At 43.0% G+C, this 20,009-nt stretch overlaps 1 protein-coding gene across 2 annotated transcripts in view; it reads left to right on the top strand.

Moving 5' to 3' along the window:
* Window positions 1-875: 875 nt before the first annotated feature.
* Window positions 876-20,009, top strand: part of ano11 (anoctamin 11) — a 114,189-nt gene continuing 95,055 nt past the window's right edge. For both annotated transcript variants that reach the window (XM_039755598.1, XM_039755597.1), the window contains exons 1-3: window positions 876-1,376; window positions 8,848-8,959; window positions 14,254-14,432. In XM_039755598.1, coding sequence (XP_039611532.1) covers window positions 1,242-1,376; window positions 8,848-8,959; window positions 14,254-14,432 — 426 coding nt within the window. In that variant the 5' untranslated portion in view covers window positions 876-1,241. The remainder of the gene's footprint in view (window positions 1,377-8,847; window positions 8,960-14,253; window positions 14,433-20,009) is intronic.

The following is a 20,009-nucleotide window of genomic DNA, read 5'->3' as shown; positions in this document are numbered from 1 at the left end:
ACCCACACACCAAGCACACACTAGGGCCAATTTAGAATCGCCAATCCACCTAACCTGCATGTCTTTGGATTGTGGGAGGAAACTGGAGCGCCATGATAAAGGATGATCAGACTTAAAAACAAACCAAACATAAAAAACTAAATAGTTTCAGTACGTCTGCAGACCAACAGCCATTAGATGCCCAGAGAACAAGACTGGCCGTCTTGGTGGTTTTGATCAACAGGTTCCTATACAATGAGGTTAGTGCCTTCAGGAATCACCTTGGTGCTGTGATAGATGATAACACTGACTAAGATGCCAATATACCAATTAATTGATATGCCACTGAAACTGCAGGATGGTTTTCATAAATTCTGCATCCACAGAGAGTGAAGATTCCTGCATGTCTTTGGACTGTGGGAGGAAACCCACGCAGACACGGGGAGAACATGCAAACTCCATGCAAGGACGACTCGGGAAGGAACCCTGGTCTCCTAACTGCCGCAGTGCTACCCACTGCCCAACTGTGCCATCCCGGATTGGCTAAATTAAATGTTGATATTACTGTTATACTGCTCAGTCCCAGTCTTTACAGACGCTGTAAAAATGTATAGTTAAACATTGTACGTATCACAGGTACTAAAGTGATTGGCTGATTTTGCTGTTGCTTATACATATTCTTTTTCTTTACAAAGCTTCATCCAAGTCTTCACTGTCAAAGATCTAACGTAAAACAAGATGCTGTCTTTCTCTTAAAAACGAAAGCTTTGTGGCAGTGTGGGCTGGTTTTCAGAGGCGGCTTATTTCTTTCCAGATTGGTCTTGTGTGACAAAGACAGTGCGCAGTGCTCCATCTACTAGAAGACTGTTGGTAATTTGCAAAGCATTCCAAGTGCTCCCAGAGGAGTCCAGGCTGTAATGTATATAAATATATATATATATATATATATATATATATATATATATATATATGTGAGCGAGCAGCGAGCTGGACCATCACTGAAGCAGCGGCTTACTGCAGATGCTCTCTCTCTCTCTCTCTCTCCCTCCCTTCCTCCCTCCCTCTCTCTCTCTCTCTCTCACTCGCTCGCTCTCTCCCTGCTTCTCACAGCTGTTCAGTCCTCACACTGCACACGGACCCTGAATTACTGAATGGCTGTCTCACTGCGTTCCTGAACAGCTGCCTCTGCCTCATCTGCCAGACCTGCTGCTTGTCCTGTCACTTGTGGCCCAGGTGATGAAGACTAGCAGAAGAAGAAAAGCATGCTGAAGAAGAGGAGCTCAGGGGTACTGGGGGCAGATCGAGATGTACTACTGAATTTGGACCCCTCGGCAGAACCCTGGACCTCGGATTCTTATGGCAGCCTGCAAAACGGGGGCTTTCTTGCGGCTCAATATGTAAGTACCGCCTGCCCATGCTACACTTTAATGATTATTGAAATCTGCACGCTTTTTTTGTACATCTCATGCAAGTAAGCCGTTACAGGGCATTGTTCTAGTTAGACGTTGTGGAATGACTGCCAGATGCAGTGAAATTGATACCCTCCCACTCACCACTGTGGTGCACAAATAACATTCTAAAGAGTGGGCACAAAGCTGGGTAAATGGTCAGTGCTATCATACATAGAGCAGAAGCAGCAAAAGGGTATTTCAATGAAATGTGTTCAGCTGGTCTTTACGTTTCAGGGAACATGAGCCCCTCTGTCATGGTCGCAAGCAATTAGCCAGAAGACGCAAGCTTTTAAGATTCCCACAGAGCAGCTTCTCTCTTCCACCAGCACGTGTTGTACACTACAGGGGCAGTCCATTAGGTGGCTGGAAGCAATGGAACTAAGCCACACGCACACAGAGTTCAGGGAAGCAGTTCCCATCAATTCTTGTCCTCTTCTGCCAGTGCAGAGCTGACATTGTACTCCTGTACAGGGTGATGATTCAGCGTTCTCAGAGGGTCAGACCTGGCCAAGGAGGATCTGATCAGCTGCAATTTTATCAGGATAGCTGTATGAACCACAAAAAAAAAAAAACGAGTAAACCCACTTGCAACACAAGCACCATGGTGGGAGGGCAGCAGCGTGTTTTTAGTTAGTGTGTGTTAGGTGAACAACACGCAGTAATCCTGTATATGGCCACAGCTCTATAGAGGGAAGCTTTCAGCTTACTTCAGCTTTTCTTGCAAAAAGATGTGCCAGTTAGGTTAAAGTGTGAGTCCCATTTGGACGCATGTGAGTGCGAGTGACCCCATGATAGATTTTGCCCTGTGCTGTGTAGCTGCCTGTGCTCGATGCTGCTTGGGTAGGCTTCAGCCCAGTGAGGCCCTGAATGAATTAAGTGAGTTTAAAAATGTTATTTCATGTTATGTTTTACTAGATGAGCCCCATAAACAGACCTTTTTATGACCAAAGTGAAATACAGGGAGCGCTCAAATGTACATTTTACTTTGGCTGCATGGTAAGCTTCCAAAAATAATCCTTCAGCATACAGAGCCACCAATGTTGGAGGGAGATAATTCAGTCAGTCAGTCATTCTCCAACCCGCGATATCCTAACTACAGGGTCACGGGGGTCTGCTGGAGCCAATCCCAGCCAACATAGGCCACAAGGCAGGAACAAACCCCGGGCAGGGCGCCAGCCCACCACAGGGCACACACACACACACACACCAGGGACAATTTAGGATCGCCAGTGCACCTAACCTGCATGTCTTTGGACTGTGGGAGGAAACCCACGCAGACACGGGGAGGACATGCAACTCCACGCAGGGAGGACCCGGGAAGCGAACCCGGGTAAGTGCCATTCCTTCTGAGCAATTTCAGCAACTGTTGCTGCCATCTAGTGGATATGCCCGACTGTGAATTTAGCATTATTTCATCTACTGCGAGGCAGTAGCACTATCCACTGCGCCACCGTACCTCCATCGAGATCATTCTCTCCAGACAAATCAACATTTCAAAGAAACAGGTAGCACTGCCATGTATGTGAGGTAGCCCCTCACACTTAATAATGTTGTGGACTCCAGGCAGCACAAGAAGGGTCTCCTACTCAAATATTATTGATTGTTCAAGTCCCAGATATGCTATTTAATGATTTGTGCTTACTACTCAAAGTCACTCACAGTCACTATGTGTGTGTGTAGGTATCTTAGGTTCTACAATACAATTGAATATGGTGAACGTTGCTGTTGTTTTGTAAGTGTAAGTGTAAGGTGACCCTCTAAAATGCTCTGACGGTGGTTAACATGGCTGCTTCTCACTCTAGGGACCTGGGTTCAAATAACAGCATTAGATTTGTCACTGTCTTTGTGGATTTTTCCTATTCCCTCAATGCTTGTGTTTTTTTTTCGCACATCTTAAAGTCATGAATACTAGGTTGATTGATGACTCCATATTGGCACTAATTAGGGAATGTGAGTGCTTCCATGTCCCCTATAATTGACTAGTTTCCCACTTAAGAGTTCATTTCTATTTTCTTTATGCTTCTGAAAAAGTAGAATCTTTACATTCTTGTGATGGAGTAGGTCAGTTCAAAAAATGAACGGATGGATTTTCATAAGCAGTTCTAGATATGGGCAAAGGTCCTGCTCACTGTGCCAAACAGTAACTGTGTGCATGTGGGAGAAACCAAAAAAATCCCTGACTATAGATCCAAATAGAATTAGACAGTAAGACATTAAAGAAAGGCGGAGTGGTGGCTCTGAGGCAAGGGATCTGCACTGGCAATAGGAAGGTTGCCGGTTCGAATCCTGTAAATGCCAAAAGGGACTCTGCTCTGTTGGGCCCTTAAGCAAGGCCCTTAACCTGCAATCGCTGAGTGCTTTGAGTAGTGAGAAAAGCGCTATATAAATGCAAAGAATTATTAAGATTTTTTTTCTCGGTTCAATAAATCAGTCTCTATGACAGAAGTTTATAGTGGGGTACAGTCTTTTGACAGACCACACATTGATTTTGGCTGGGTCCCTTCTCCGTCCATTCATTTCCAGAGTCTACTTAATCCTGAATAGAGCTGTGGGTGTTGTATTGTGTGCAGAAGAAAAAAAACGAAACTGGATGGGACATTGTTACACAATCACACACATACACATACTCATTTATAGCGGGTCAGTTTAAGTCGGCAGTGCACTTGATCTAGTTTAGAGTCCTGTGATGTGTGCAGAATAGGCACAAGACGGGAACTAACGATGGACAGAAAGCCAGTTCATTGGGGGTTAAACTCGCATACACACACCCACATACCCGGTCTATTTAGAATTGTCAATAAAAGACAATAGGAAGATAATTAAGGGTTGGGGACCAGCTGTGACTCCATTTCATGCTGGGCAAAGAAATGAAAGTAAAGAAAAAAGTGCAAATGAAAGTGACTGCAGACGTTGGCATCCCTTGTAGCCTCTCTCAGGCAAGGGCATACAAAAAGACTTTCCAGAGTGGGGCTCTGCCCTCTACTGAAGTTGTTCCATAAATGAATGTCAGCTTCCAGCAGTGGTGCTGTTTACATAACCTGCCTGCAGGGCAGAAGAGGTGGGACTGCCTGGGATAAAGCAGACGTGATGTCCTCTGGTCTACGGGTGAAAGGTTATAGGCTGTTAGTGACCACGTGTCCCTAGGGGGTGATGTCGATGTGCTTACCTCAGTAGCCTTGTGTGTGTGTGACATCTTATTTCTATTGATGGTACACTTATCATACCTCCTGTTGTTGGAAATCGTGGTGTTTTGTTTGATTCATCACTTAACTTTGAGCTACACATTAGGTCTCTTTCCAAAATTTCATTCTATCATCTCCGTAACATTGCCTGCCTCCGTCCATTTCTGTCCTTTAATGATGATCAAACTCTGGCTCACTGTTTCATAATGTCTCATATTGATTACTGTAATTCCCTCTTCATCGGCCTCCCTGCAAAATCTATACAGAGGCTACAGTCCATTCAGAACTCTGCAGCCACTCACATCTCCTCTGTTCTCTCCCAGCTTCACTGGTTGCCGGTTCTATCAAGGATTAAATTCAAGATTCTGCTTCTCCCCTTCAAAGCCCTACATAACCTTGCTCCTCTGTACCTCACTCAGCTCCGAGCTCCATACACTCCTTGTCGCTCTCTCAGGTCCTCACGCAGTAATCTCCTTACTGTCCCACACACCAGACTCTCCACCCTGGGAGGCAGGCAGCTCCTTCAGTGTTATGGCCCCTCAACTCTGGAACTCCGAGATTGCTCCTCTTTCTCTACCTTTAAATCTCAACTCAAAACTTTCCTCTTCAACAAACTTTTTTCTTCTGTGTGTGTGTTTTTTTCTCTATACGTAAAGTGACCTTGGGTTTGTTGAAAGTGCTCTATAAATGCCAACTTATTATTATTACTAGCGACTGGGAGCCCGATTGAATCGGGCTACAAATTCTACGTTTGTGAAATCCATACTTTCTCTGCAAATTATTATTTGTTTTTTTTAAGTCCTTGAAATGATTTTGTTATCATGGCTCTGATTTGTGCTTAAAATTGACCTTTTCAGCCGATGTAATGAGGAGCTTCCTGTTTAAATGGGGCTGCGAGACGTGAACTCAGCTCTTCGGCGCACCTCATTTGATTTTTTCCGGCATACAAATTTTCAAAACAAACCGTATTTTACGACTCTAATCAGAGTCGGAGTAATAATTATGTTGGCGTGGTCATTTTAGATCTGAGATCGGCTAAAATTTAATACCCAGCTGTCATTACTCAGTTTGCAAATAGCTGTCAGAAGGACGGATGCCAAAACCAAACTACCCAAAGATAGATTTCGACGTACCAAGCAAATGGCGATACGTTCTGAATTACTTACGGTTCCGGAGCTGTCGAAGGGTTTAAGTAGCAGTCGATGATGTTAGTCCTGGAAAGTACGCCTCACCAAACCAACGTTCCAAAAACCAACCGAACTTACTGTTATCTGCTCGAACCAACACCGACTTACTATACTCAACCATCCAGCGGCGTCACTGAAGCATTCGAACATTCTTAGCCAATCATGCAATACTGCGTCTGCGTTTGCCACGTTATGTTCTAACTACAGAGGCAGAGTCCCATTTCATGGGTCTAACTTGTATTGAGTCGAGGTATTGACGCGATCATCATACATACGGATAGTATCAAATTATATATAAGGATTATTATTATTATCTTTGGGATGTCAGAGGAAAGCTGAATTATCTGCAGAATAACCTACATGTCCACAGCTCTTTTCTTAGTCTTAGGAACAGTGAATAGAGGATCAGATGTAAAAGCCAGTGTTGGCAGGCAGGAACAAGTGCAGAAGGTCAGAAACACAGGATGGTTGGTCATGTAATGCTTCAGAAGTCACCAGAAGCATTTTATAGTAAATGCGTGATTTAATTGGCAGGATATGTAGTATCCTCAGAGCTGGCATAATGTGCCCTCAAGACTTGCTGTAATTCAGAACCGTAGTGACAGAGAACTGGGTATACTGCAGTTCATGTTGACTATGGTTGTGCATACAATAAGGCTTTGCCTAGAAGTTATAAAAGCTTGATAAATACTGTGGAGAGCAGCCCGGACACAGACAGGCAGACATTGTTATAATCACCCAACACACGCTTTATTTACAAGTACTAATATTTGCACAAGTGCACACTACAAGTCCAGGCCTTTCCAAATGCCTTCTTCACTGCCTCCACTCCTCTCCACCAAGCTCTGTCCTTCTCCTCTCCCGACTCCAGCCAACGAATGGAGGGAGGCGGCCCCTTTTATCCCCACCCGGACGTGCTCCAAGTGCCTCCCGATAATCTTCCGCCGACACTCCCCAATGTGGCAGAAGTACCAGCTGCGCACCTGGAAGCACTCCGGGTTTCCCTGGTCTTCTTCCAGGTGTGGCGGAAGTGCTGAGGGCCAGGGCTCCTCAGGCATTGGGGTGTCCCCTGGTGGTGACTACTGGACCTTATAGGGTTGAGCTTCCAAACTCCAGTCCCGTGGTCCCCAAAGCCACTAGGGCCAAGGTCAGATAGGGTCTAAGATGGGCTAAATTCCTTAGATTAAAAAAGGATATTTTACTAGATTGGTAATGTGCGGAATAAATGAGAGAATCAATCTAGCTAAAGCTGATGCCTAGACAGAAATACCATCAACCATTACTGTAAAGTGATCAGTCTCAGTAAACTGATTCTTACTTGCAACACTCAGCAGTTTTTTCAGTTTTTTTCACTATTTAATTTAGAAAATTGGATGTCATCCATAACCTGACTTCATGCAAACAGGCAGTGAGAGCAAGAGGCAAGAAAAATGTGAATATTTCACTTAGATCAGAGGATCATCAGCATAAAAGTGATAGTCCAGACCATGTGCAGGAATAATATGGCATTGACGCTAAACGGCAGAGTCCTCGGGACTGAGCCATGTTGCATACTCTGGTTAAAAGTTGCCATAGAAGATTAATGAGGAGCCAGTACAGCAAAGTGATGCCTTTCTGAGTAAAATGGACCTAAACCATTTTATAACAGTGCAAGCAAGGAATAAAAGTGACTGCAGAAGTTCAAAAAGTAGAGTCTGACAAAGTGGGCCAAAGGCAGCACTGGAATCTAACGAAACACAGCCTCAGAGTTAGCAGCCATCAACAGATCATTAGCCCCTTAAACCAGGACTGTTCGGGTGTTATACCTACTGAAACAAAAAAAAAAAAAACAGACTGGAGGTGTTCAAAGAGATCATTTAAGCGCTTGTGATACTGCAGTTGTTCAGCCTCAACACATTTCAGGACTTCAGGAATTGAAAATCTGGAAGTGAAAAATAGGCCTATAATTAGATAAACATTCAGTTTTAAGGACAGCTTTCTTTAAAATTGGTCTTTTTAAAACAGATGGCACTAATCCTGAGGGAAGGGAGCTATTAAAAATATTCATAATAAGAGGGCAGAGTACAGGAAGTCATTGGGCAATAAGTGATATAGGCATGAGATTCAGAGGAGGCGAAGTTGGCTTACAACTAATAATCACCTTTTTAATATGAATTACTGTATATAAAGAGGATGAAAAGTCAAAAAAGTAGTAGCATGCTTATTAACAGATGAGTATATTTAAGAAGCACATTAACAAACCTTTACTTATTTATTTCCAAATTAATTTTGACCAAACCTTTGAATTACATTAGAATTACCATAAGTTTGGCTAAGAAATTAAAACCTTTGGGTCCTTATTACCAAGCTCAAACAGTTGTGAGATACAGGAGGTTCTTGTAGCACTCAGTGCCTCTCTTTATGTTTGACGGTATGCTCTAAATGTCTCACAATGTCGAGTCCCACAAGGCCAGGTCGTTTAAAAACAGGTACAAAAGGTAGGAGGATGGTGTAATAAAACTGAAATAACAGTAGGTGGCGCTCACAGTTTAAAAGCCAGATATTTAAATGAGGTAACAGTCAGTCAGTCAGTGTACAGCCCGCTCTATCCGAACACAGGGTCATGGGGTCTGCTGGAGCCAATCCCAGGCAACACAGGGCATAAGGCAGGAACAAATCCCAGGCAGGGCACCAGCCCACCACATGACACAAACACCAAGCAGACAGGGGGGACAATTTAGGATCACCAATACACCTAACCTGCATGGCTTTGGATGGAAACCCACGCAGACACGGGGAGAACATGCAAACTCCATGCAGGGAGGACGGGGGAAGCAAACCCAGGTCTCCTAACTGTGAGGCAGCAGCAATACCACTGCGCCACCATGCCATCCAAATGAGGTAACAGCATGAACGAAAATGTCCTTAATTAGAGACTCTTTATGAAATATATTAGTCGATTCCCTGTATTGAAAATGACCAGGCGGAGTGTTTGGAGGCCGTAACATTAACCACAGTGCTGCCCGTAACCCTTCTCCATATTGAAGATACTTGCTCTTTCTTTTTTAGTTAAACGACAACGATGATGACGATGATCCCATTTTCATACAGTGCGAGACCAGAGGGAGGTGCCCTGTGGATCCCACTGGAAATTACTTCAGGGATGGCAAAACAAAAACTGGTAAGTGAGAAGTGAAGTGGTGAGACTGAACTATAAAAAAGATGGATTTTTACCATAGATTCTCCCAGTTTGAAGTTTGTTTTTACAATTTGGGATTCTGCCATGCTTCGTGCTGTCCCATTGCCCCATTCCACCAGGTACTGTCCTACCCTACCGTTGCTTGACACCTTCTTTGCCATGTCTTGTCCTACTCTGCCCTACCCTGTCTTCCTCTGCTTTGGAATGTCTCAATCTGTCGTACCTTGCCTGGCCTTGACCTGCCTTTTCATTTGTCTTTGTACCTCATCCTACTTGCTGTTGCCCAGTTCTTTCTTGTCTCCCCCTAACTCAGCGTTTCTCAGCCTTTAAGTATTTGCGACCCGAGTTTTCATAACTGTTTTATTCGCACCCCCCCCCTAACATTTTTTTGAAATGTAGATACATATTTTATTATACCTACTTAACTTTTATCGACATTTATCTAACTCTATATTTACTGTTCTAGTATCAGAATGTAGTTTAAGTTCATTTGTTTTTGGTTTCAACAGATGTTTTTTCTTGTTTTCTTTTTTTCACATCTTCGCGCCCCCCTTTTTGTTACTTCACACCCCCCTAGGGCGGCCTGCCCCACAGGTTAAGAACCACTGCCCTGTTTCTAGTATTGCAGAAGCCTCCCATTTGTTTCATCCTCTCCTACCATACCCTGGTGTTTCACATGTGGTTTCACTCTACGCCACCCTTTCCTGTACCACCTTATTTTTTGTCTTTTTTTTCCGGTCTCATTTGACCCATCTAATAGTTGTATTCAGACTTCATTAGTCTTCAGCATGCTTACTCTTAATGTTAGATGATTCCAAATGGTTCATGGTGTATCAAACGTTCAAGGACAGCTTATATTTAAAGAAGCCATATTCATATACTAGGTATTAAATGAACGCCCTGCGGTGGGCTGGCGCCCTGCCCAAGGTTTGTTTCCTGCCTTGCGCCCTGTGTGTTGACTGGGATTGGCCCCAGCAGACCCCCGTGACCCTGTAGTTAGGATAGAGCAGGTTGGATACTGGATGGATGGATGGTATTAAATGAACATTAGAATAACATTTTATTTGTTTCTGGGGTCCTTCAACATAATTTCCCAGAATGTGGCCAATCGCTCTCTCGCTCTCTCTCTCTCTGACTGTCTACCTGAATGTTTCGTCTCAAATCCCCAAAGAGCTGAGGCCTACTTAATGAGCAGAGCTGGTATCAATCATCTGTAAATGTCCATTTGGTGCAACTATACAATTACATGCGCTCAGAGATTTCCTATTGCTGACTGGCCTATCAGCCTTCCATTAATTAGCTTTTAGTAAGACTATTGTCCACTTTGTTACCCTGCAATTGTCATGGACCTTCATCCTCTAAAGAACAATTTTGATGAGAGCAGGACATCCAGCCCAGCATAACTGATCAATCAATCCCTTTTCACTTAACCTACAATGCAAAATGATAGAGTCAGGTTTTGTTGGACCCCTCAGTACTTCCACCTACTGTGCTACTTGACAGTTTATCCCACATACAGTATCTATTTATGGTTTTCTGTGTGAAGAAAAACTTTCTAACATTGGAGCAAAATTATCCTTTAACTAGCTTCTGTCTATTCCCCATTGCCATTTTGGATGAATTATTTTTTAAAGTAATACAGTGGTACCTCGGTATACATCCTTAATCCTTTCCAGGTCCTTGGACTTACACCAAACAGGATGTATACCAAACTAATTTTTCCCATAAGAAATAATGGCAAAATGATTAACCTGTTCCCATGAAAAAAAATCCTATTGTTATTGGCATATTATATATTGATGGGGTTGTATAAAATAACTTAAACACTTAATACTAAAATACATAAATATAAAAGCAATTAGATAAAATAAATGAAAATTTTACCTCACTTTTTAATAATGTCTGTTTTTCACAATCGTAGATACCGTCGTTCTCGGCAAACGGTATGCAACAGCCATGTCCCGGATATGCGTGCCACCATCCAACTTTTCAACAATCAATTCAAATTTACGTGAAAAAACACAAAATGTGACGATGTGGGTTTGCTATATGCTCCCATCTGCTGTCGTGGAGCCCTTGAACCCTACACCGTCGGTAATGTGCCTCGCTGCTAACCTCATCGGTAACAACAAAGAAAGGAGATGGTGAAAAAGCGCAAAGTGCTTTTATTAAAACAATCAAAAAACAAGGTGTTCAAATGAAGTGCAGACTCCAAAGTTCCAATAAATAATCCATAAAATCAGAAGTGAAATGTGGAGGTTAAAAACAGTAGAAAAAAATCTTCTTAAAAACAATGAGGTTAAAATACAGCAGGACACATTCTTTAAAAAAAAAACAAAAAAAACAAGAAGAAGCCTGGTGCCTTTTTACCTGGCGGCCCCTCTGCTTCCCAACAGGCAAGTCGCCCTACTTGCAGCTGACCTTCACTCTGCCTACTTCATGCATGTGCGCTCTCTCTCTTTCTCTCTCTCTTTTTCTTTCTCTCTCTCTCTCTCTTTTTCTCTTTCTCTCTCTTTTTCTCTCTCTCTCTCTTTTTCTCTCTCTTTTTCTCTTTCTCTCTCTCTCTCCTTTTCTCTCTCTCTCCTTTTCTCTCTCTCTCTTTTTCTTTCTCTCTCTCTCTTTTTCTCTTTCTCTCTCTCTCTCTCTCTCTCTCTCTCTTTTTCTCTCTCTCTCTTTTCTCTCTTTCTCTCTCTCTTTCTCTCTCTCTCTCTCAACCTCTCTCTCTCTCTCTCTCTCTCTCTCTTTCTCTCTCTCTCTCTCAACCTCCTGTCCGTTCTTTCGTTTTCCTCCCCTTCTAGCTGACTCGCGCTTCTATTTATCAAGATAAGCAGCCCCAGGAACAATCACGAATGCAGATGGTCTCTCACCTGTGCACTTAGGTGAGAAACACCCACATCACGAATCGCCCTGAGAACCGCTACAGCCACACAACCACCATGACCCCTCACCAAGCCGCGAGCGCGGTGATTATTTAAAACTTTTAAAAACTGGCCTTTGACAGAAGCTGTGTGAAAATTCACAGAGAGTTGTAGCGCGGGTTGTTCACTGAATGCTAGCAACTGACGCTCGTGGGCAGTCGTGGCTTTGTCTCGAGAGAGGTAAACACGGGGAGTATGCGAGTCGTATTCCAAACAAAGGTTGTATACCAAGCAAAGCATTTCGTGTCCCAATAGACCGTATACCAAGTTGGACTTATTCCAAAGCAGACGTATACCGAGGTACCACTGTATTTGGAATCCACAATGCCAGTTTCCTTCATAATTTTGAACTCCTTATCTTGTCTCCTTTTAACCTTGGTCTAACTAAACTGAAGTGGTTAATCTCTTTTAGTCTTTCCTCAGAGCTCATACTCTGCACTCCTGGATTTAGTCGACTTGCTCTTCTTTGAACTTTCTCTAATGCTTTTGTTTTCTTTTTTGATAATATGAAGACCAAAGCTATGCATTATATTCCAGCTGAGGCCTCATGCTGTAGACATATGGCATGTTGGTTGGACATGCAAGTATAATAGTGTTATATAGCGTTATATAGCGTTATATGGCTTAATAACCTTCCTCCATTTGTACTAGATCAATTGTATTGCACAGCTTTACACCCTTTTAACTTTCTTAGTAGTCTTAGTCTCACTGTAAACTGTATGTGGACAACAGTGAGCCCAATAAGACTCTCCACAAGGGAAATCTCATCCCACAATTCTTTGTTTGGCTTCCTAACTGTAATACTTTATATTTATGTACATTAAACATCCTGGTCTGAATTCTGTCTAAATCAGTCTGTAATGAACATTAGAATATTAGGACAATCGAGACGAGAGCAGGCCATTCAGCCCAACAAAGCCGACCAGTCCTATGCACTTAACTCTTCTAAAAAAAATATCAAGTCGAGTTTTGAAAATCCCTAAAGTCCTGCTGTTTACCACACTACTTGGTCGCGTATTCCATGTGTCTGTGGTTTTCTGTGTAAAGAAAAACCTCCAAATGTTTGTGCAAAATGTACCCTTAACAAGTTTCCAATTGTGTCCCAATGTTTTCGATGAACTCGTTTTAACGTAAAAGTCTCAATCCACTGGACTATTTCCCTCCATAATTTTAAACACTCCTATCATCCATCAATCCATCCATCCATCATCCAACCCGCTATATCCTAACTACAGGGTCACAGGGGTCTGCTGGAGCCAATCCAAACATTGCTGCTCGTCTGCAGTTTGCTAAAGATCACGTGGACAAACCAGAAGGCTATTGGAAGAATGTTTTGTGGACGGATGAGACCAAAAAAGAACTTTTTGGTTTAAATGAAAACCGTTATGTTTGGAGAAAGGAAAACACTGCATTCCAGCATAAGAACCTTACTGTATCCCATCTGTGAAACATGGTGGTGGTAGTATCATGGTTTGGGCCTGTTTTGCTGCATCTGGGCCAAGACGGCTTGCCTTCATTGATGGAACAATGAATTCTGAATTATATCAGAGAATTCTAAAGGAAAATGTCAGGACATCAGTCCATGAACTGAATCTCAAGAGAAGGTGGGTCATGCAGCAAGACAACGACCCTATGAACACAAGTCGTTCTACCAAAGAATAGTTAAAGAAGAATAAAGTTAATGTTTTGGAATGGCCAAGTCAAAGTCCTGATCTCAATCCAATCGAAATGTTGTGGAAGGACCTGAAGCGAGCAGTTAATGTGAGGAAACCCACCAACATCCCAGAGTTGAAGCTGTTCTGTACGGTGGAATGGGCGAAAATTCCTCCAAGCTGGTGTGCAGGAATGACCAGAAGTTACCGGAAAAGTTTAGTTGCAGTTATTGCTGCAAAGAGGGGTCACACCAAATACTGAAAGCAAAGGTTCACATACTTTTGCCACTCACAAATATGTAATATTCGATCATTTTCCTCAATAAATAAATGACCAAGTATAATATTTTTGTCTCATTTGTTTAACTGGTTTCTCTTTATCTACTTTTAGGACTTGAGTGAAAATCTGATGATGTCTTAGGTCATATTTATGCAGAAATATAGAAAATTCTAAAGGGATCACAAACTTTCAACCACAACTGTACACTTATACTAAACTTTTTTGTTTTATATATTATTAAAAATCCACATATTGACACTTACAATCTGGGATTTGCTCAGGTCACACAATGAAAATTAGAGCGAGAGCAGAGTGTTAATGACATTGCCATTCAGTTTTTTAACTATTTTAACTTGTTTAGCTATTCGATGACGGTTATGACACTGTAAAGATGCTGATGGTTGACAATGACTTTTGCTCTTCCAGACTTTGTGCTGGTATGGGAGGTGAAAAACCACTCCCGCAAAAAACGCAAGCCTCGGAGCCGCTCTCAGGATGTGGATGAAGATGATGCCGAGGACTGGGACTCCAAGCGAGCTTCACACGGCCGGTGGAGAGACAAGTATGTCAGGAACCTGCAGTCCTCTGGGTTGCTTCTTGAAAAGGTGGGTGGTGGGACAATGCCAAGCAGAAGTGGAAGCAGTCTGTCTCTTGTTAAGCCTTATTTGTAATTTGCCACTCTTTGGCTCTTCACATTTTTCTCCCTGTTTCTGCCTTTATTCTTTTTGTTTTGTTTAAATCTGAGATGCTCTCCTGAGGTTAGCAGATGTTTTCTAGTGACTGATTTTAAAATATACCAACTAGTTTGAAACAATGCTTAGGGCTGTGAGGTCATCAGTCTGTCATTTATGTGTTTGGATGATGTGCCCATTGTTTCCCTCAGGATGAACCAACAGCTGTAAATGAATACAGGTGACTTTTTAATGTATTATTGACACTGTTTAGAAGTGTATTTGATAATATAATCACTACTCTCAGAAAAACACAAGAAAGAAATAGATAAAAAAACAGAATGGGATGAGAGAAAACATAACATATATTCAAGCAAGGAATCAGAGGATACCAGAAACAAAGAGCAGATCTAAAAAACGGACACACAGAGGCACACACGGGTCCAAAGCATGTGAAACACTAATGGCAAGGGTAGAATGAATAGTGAAACGAGCCTAGTGAAACAAGCCTTATCAAAGAATAAAGCCCTTTTGGGTCTAATGAGCTTTACATGTTGTCGCTAAGCAACAGTTAACCCATGATGTGCAAAATCCACGTGGAGCGAATGGCCAGAGGTCTGTTACTGATCATGTAACCAAGGCAGACATCAGAAGACTCGAGCAACCACGCAAAGAATCCTTATTTGACCACCTTAATGATGTGTGAGGTATAATAATTACAAGGGTGAAAATGATTACATCCAAGATTTTTTTTTTTTAATTTACTGACTTTTTAATATTAAGATTTTTCAGTCATTTTCTGTCTCCTGTTGTTCCAAATCTGGGCCATAAAGACACAGAGCCAGTGGGATCAAGTACAAGGCAGAAACAAACACTGGCAAGAAACCAATGCATCATGCACACCCCACTCACTCAATTAGGATGGATTTGGATTCACCATTCAACTTAATACTCATACTGAACCTTTGGGATGTTGGAGGATGGCTGCATAGAAATGGAAAGAACCTTCAAACTCCATACAGTGATAAAGCCACAATCTTAACTGAGACCTCTGCAGCTGTGATAGAGTAGCACTGTGCACTTTGCTTGGTATTATGGTATTCAGCCATCAATCCAACAGATCTGCTTAGTCCAACTCAGTGTTGTGGGAGCTGACACATTCTTAAGCAGGAATAGGTACCTAAAAAGAATCAACTCTGGACAAGAGGGCGGTCTACATAGGAATCGACCCTGGAAAAGAGGGCGGTCTACATAGGAATCGACTCTGGAGAAGAGGGCAATCTAAATAGGAATCGACTCTGGAGAAGAGGGCAGTCTACATAGGAATCGACTCTGGAAAAGAGGGCAGTCTAAATAGGAATCAACTCTGGAGAAGAGGGCAGTCTAAATAGAAATCGACTCTGGAGAAGAGGGCAGTCTAAATAGGAATCAACTCAGGACAAGAGGGCAGTCTAAATAGGAATCAACTCTGGAGAAGAGGGCAGTCTAAATAGGAATCAAGAACCCTAAATAGGGACTCTGGAGAAGAGGGCAGTCTACATAGGAATCACTCTGGAGAAGAGGGCAGGTATCACTCAAATAGGAATCAATCAAGAGGGCACTCTGGAGAAGAGGGCAGTCTAAATAGGAATCACTCTGGAGAAGAGGGCAGTCTACATAGGAATAGGATCGACTCTAAACAAGAGGGCAGTCTAAATAGGAATCAACTCAGGACAAGAGGGCAGTCTACATAGGAATCACTCTGGACAAGAGGGCAGTCTAAATAGGAATCAACTCAGGACAAGAGGGCAGTCTACATAGGAATCGACTCTGGACAAGAGGGCAGTCTAAATAGGAATCAACTCAGGAGAAGAGGGCAGTCTAAATAGGAATCAACTCAGGACAAGAGGGCAGTCTACATAGGAATCAACTCTAAAGAGGGCAGTCTACATAGGAATCGACTCTGGAGAAGAGGGCAGTCTACATAGGAATCGACTCTGGAGAAGAGGGCAGTCTAAATAGGAATCAACTCTGGAGAAGTTGGCAGTCTACATAAGAATCATAGGAAAATCTGGACTCTGGAGAAGAGGGCAGTCTACATAGGAATCGACTCTGGACAAGAGGGCAGTCTAAATAGGAATCGACTCTGGAGAAGAGGGCAGTCTACATAGGAATTGACTCTAAACAAGAGGGCAGTCTACATAGAAATCGACTCTGGAGAAGAGGGCAGTCTAAATAGGAATCAACTCAGGAGAAGAGGGCAGTCTAAATAGGTATCGACTCTGGAGAAGAGGGCAGTCTAAATAGGAATCAACTCAGGACAAGAGGGCAGTCTACATAGGAATCGACTCTGGAAAAGAGGGCAGTCTAAATAGGAATTGACTCAGGACAAGAGGGCAGTCTAAATAGGAATCAACTCAGGACAAGAGGGCAGTCTACATAGGAATCGACTCAGGACAAGAGGGCAGTCTAAATAGGAATCAACTCAGGACAAGAGGGCAGTCTAAATAGGAATCAACTCTGGAGAAGAGGGCAGTCTAAATAGGAATCAACTCTGGAGAAGAGGGCAGTCTAAATAGGAATCAACTCTGGAGAAGAGGGCAGTCTAAATAGGAATCGACTCTGGAGAAGAGGGCAGTCTACATAGGAATCAACTCTGGAAAAGAGGGCAGTCTACATAGGAATCGACTCTGGAGAAGAGGGCAGTCTACATAGGAATCGACTCTGAAGAAGAGGGCAGTCTACATAGGAATCAACTCAGGACAAGAGGGCAGTCTACATAGGAATCGACTCTGGAAAAGAGGGCAGTCTACATAGGAATCGACTCTGGAAAGAGGGCAGTCTAAATAGAGACTCTGGAGAAGTCTAAATAGGAATGGACAAGAGGCGGTCTACGACTCTGGAGAAGAGGGCAGTCTAAATAGGAATCGACTCTGGAGAAGAGGGCAGTCTAAATAGGAATCAACTCTAAACAAGAGGGCAGTCTAAATAGGAATCGACTCTGGAGAAGAGGGCAGTCTACATAGGAATCGACTCTGGAGAAGAGGGCAGTCTAAATAGGAATCGACTCTGGAGAAGAGGGCAGTCTAAATAGGAATTGACTCTAAACAAGAGGGCAGTCTAAATAGGAATCGACTCTGGAGAAGAGGGCAGTCTACATAGGAATCAACTCAGGACAAGAGGGCAGTCTAAATAGGAATCAACTTTAAACAAGAGGGCAGTCTAAATAGGAATCAACTCTGGACAAGAGGGCGGTCTACATAGGAATCGACTCTGGAAAAGAGGGCGGTCTACATAGGAATCGACTCTGGAGAAGAGGGCAGTCTACATAGGAATCGACTCTGGAAAAGAGGGCAGTCTACATAGGAATCGACTCTGAAGAAGTTGGCAGTCTACATAAAAATCAACTCAGGACAAGAGGGCAGTCTACATAGGAATCGACTTTGGAAAAGAGGGCGGTCTACATAGGAATCGACTCTGGAGAAGAGGGCAATCTAAATAGGAATCGACTCTGGAGAAGAGGGCAGTCTACATAGGAATCAACTCTGGAGAAGTTGGCAGTCTACATAAAAATCAACTCAGGACAAGAGGGCAGTCTAAATAGGAATCAACTCTAAACAAGAGGGCAGTCTAAATAGGAATCAACTCAGGACAAGAGGGCAGTCTACATAGGAATCGACTCTGGAGAAGAGGGCAGTCTACATAGGAATCGACTCTGGAGAAGAGGGCAGTCTACATAGGAATCGACTCTGGAGAAGAGGGCAGTCTAAATAGGAATCAACTCAGGACAAGAGGGCAGTCTAAATAGGAATCAACTCAGGACAAGAGGGTAGTCTACATAGGAATCGACTCTGGAAAAGAGGGCAGTCTACATAGGAATCGACTCTGGAGAAGAGGGCAATCTAAATAGGAATCGACTCTGGACAAGAGGGCAGTCTACATAGGAATCGACTCTGGAGAAGAGGGCAGTCTAAATAGGAATCGACTCTGGACAAGAGGGCGGTCTACATAGGAATCGACTCTGGAAAAGAGGGCAGTCTACATAGGAATCGACTCTGGAGAAGAGGGCAGTCTACATAGGAATCGACTCAGGACAAGAGGGCAGTCTACATAGGAATCGACTCTAAACAAGAGGGCAGTCTAAATAGGAATCGACTCTAAACAAGAGGGCAGTCTAGAATCGACTCTGGAGAAGAGGGCAGTCTACATAGGAATCGACTCTGGAGAAGAGGGCAGGGAATCAGTCTACATAGGAATCGACTCTAAACAAGAGGGCAGTCTAAATAAGAATCGACTCTAAACAAGAGGGCAGTCTAAATAGGAATCGACTCTGGAGAAGAGGGCAGTCTACATAGGAATCGACTCTAAACAAGAGGGCAGTCTAAATAGGAATCAACTCTGGAGAAGAGGGCAGTCTACAGGTAGTTTATTTTAGCATACAATTCTCAAACTGTTTAATCCAATTCATTGTAACATATTATGTACTCATGGAATACATTATTAGGACCCACTATACTAATACTGGGTAGGGACTCCTTTTACTCTCAAAATAGCCTCAGTTCCTTGTGGCATGGATTCCACAATATGATGGAAACATTCCTTTGAGATTCAGGTCCATGTTGACGTGATTGCATCGTACAGTTTCTACAGATTTTTCAGCTGGACATTCATGCTGCAAATATCTCATTCTAACACATCCCAATGGTGTCCTACTGGATTCAGATCAGTGACTGGGATGACCACAGAAGAACACTGAACTTATTGTCAGTTTCATAAAACCAGTCTTGCTTTGCGTTATGGTGCATTATCATGCTGGATGTAGCCATTAGAAGATGGATTAAAAATGGCCATGTAGGAATACAAACAATTAGCAGCAATACTTTAATAGGCTGTGGCATTCAAGCAACAACTAATTGGTATTAATGAGCCCAAAATGTGCCAAGAAAACATTCCCTACACCGTTGCACCACGTTCAGCAGCAGCCTGGACTCTTGACACAAGGCAGGCTGGGTGACTGGATTCATGCTGTTGGCATCTAACTCTGATCCTACCATCGGTCTGCTTCAACAGAAATTGAGATTCATCAGACCCAGCACAGTTTTTCCAGCTGTTCAATGTTGGTGAAGCCTATGCCCACTGCAAACTGCACTTTCTGCTTCAATGTCATGTTCTGCTTTTGTAGCCCATCCGTTCACCTCAAGGTTCACTGTACTGTGCATTCGAAGGTACTTTTCTGCTCACCACAAATGTGCAAAGTGGCTGTCTGAGTTACTGCAGCCACTCTGTCAGCTCGAACAAGTCTGGCCATTCTCCTCTTACCTTTGTCACCAATATGGCATTTCCATCCTCAGAACTGGAGGTTTTTTCCTCCATTCTCAGTAAACTTTAGAGATTGTTGTGTGTGAAGATCCCAGGAGACCAGCAGTTACAGAAATACTCAAAACAGTACATCTGGCTCCGGAAATCATGCCACGGTCAAAATCACTGAGATTATATTTTTTGTCCCCTCTGGTCTATGATATGAACATTAAC

The sequence above is a fragment of the Polypterus senegalus genome, chromosome 6, assembly GCF_016835505.1.
Source record: "Polypterus senegalus isolate Bchr_013 chromosome 6, ASM1683550v1, whole genome shotgun sequence".
NCBI lineage: Eukaryota > Metazoa > Chordata > Cladistia > Polypteriformes > Polypteridae > Polypterus > Polypterus senegalus.
This window is presented reverse-complemented; position numbering and strand designations above follow the sequence as displayed.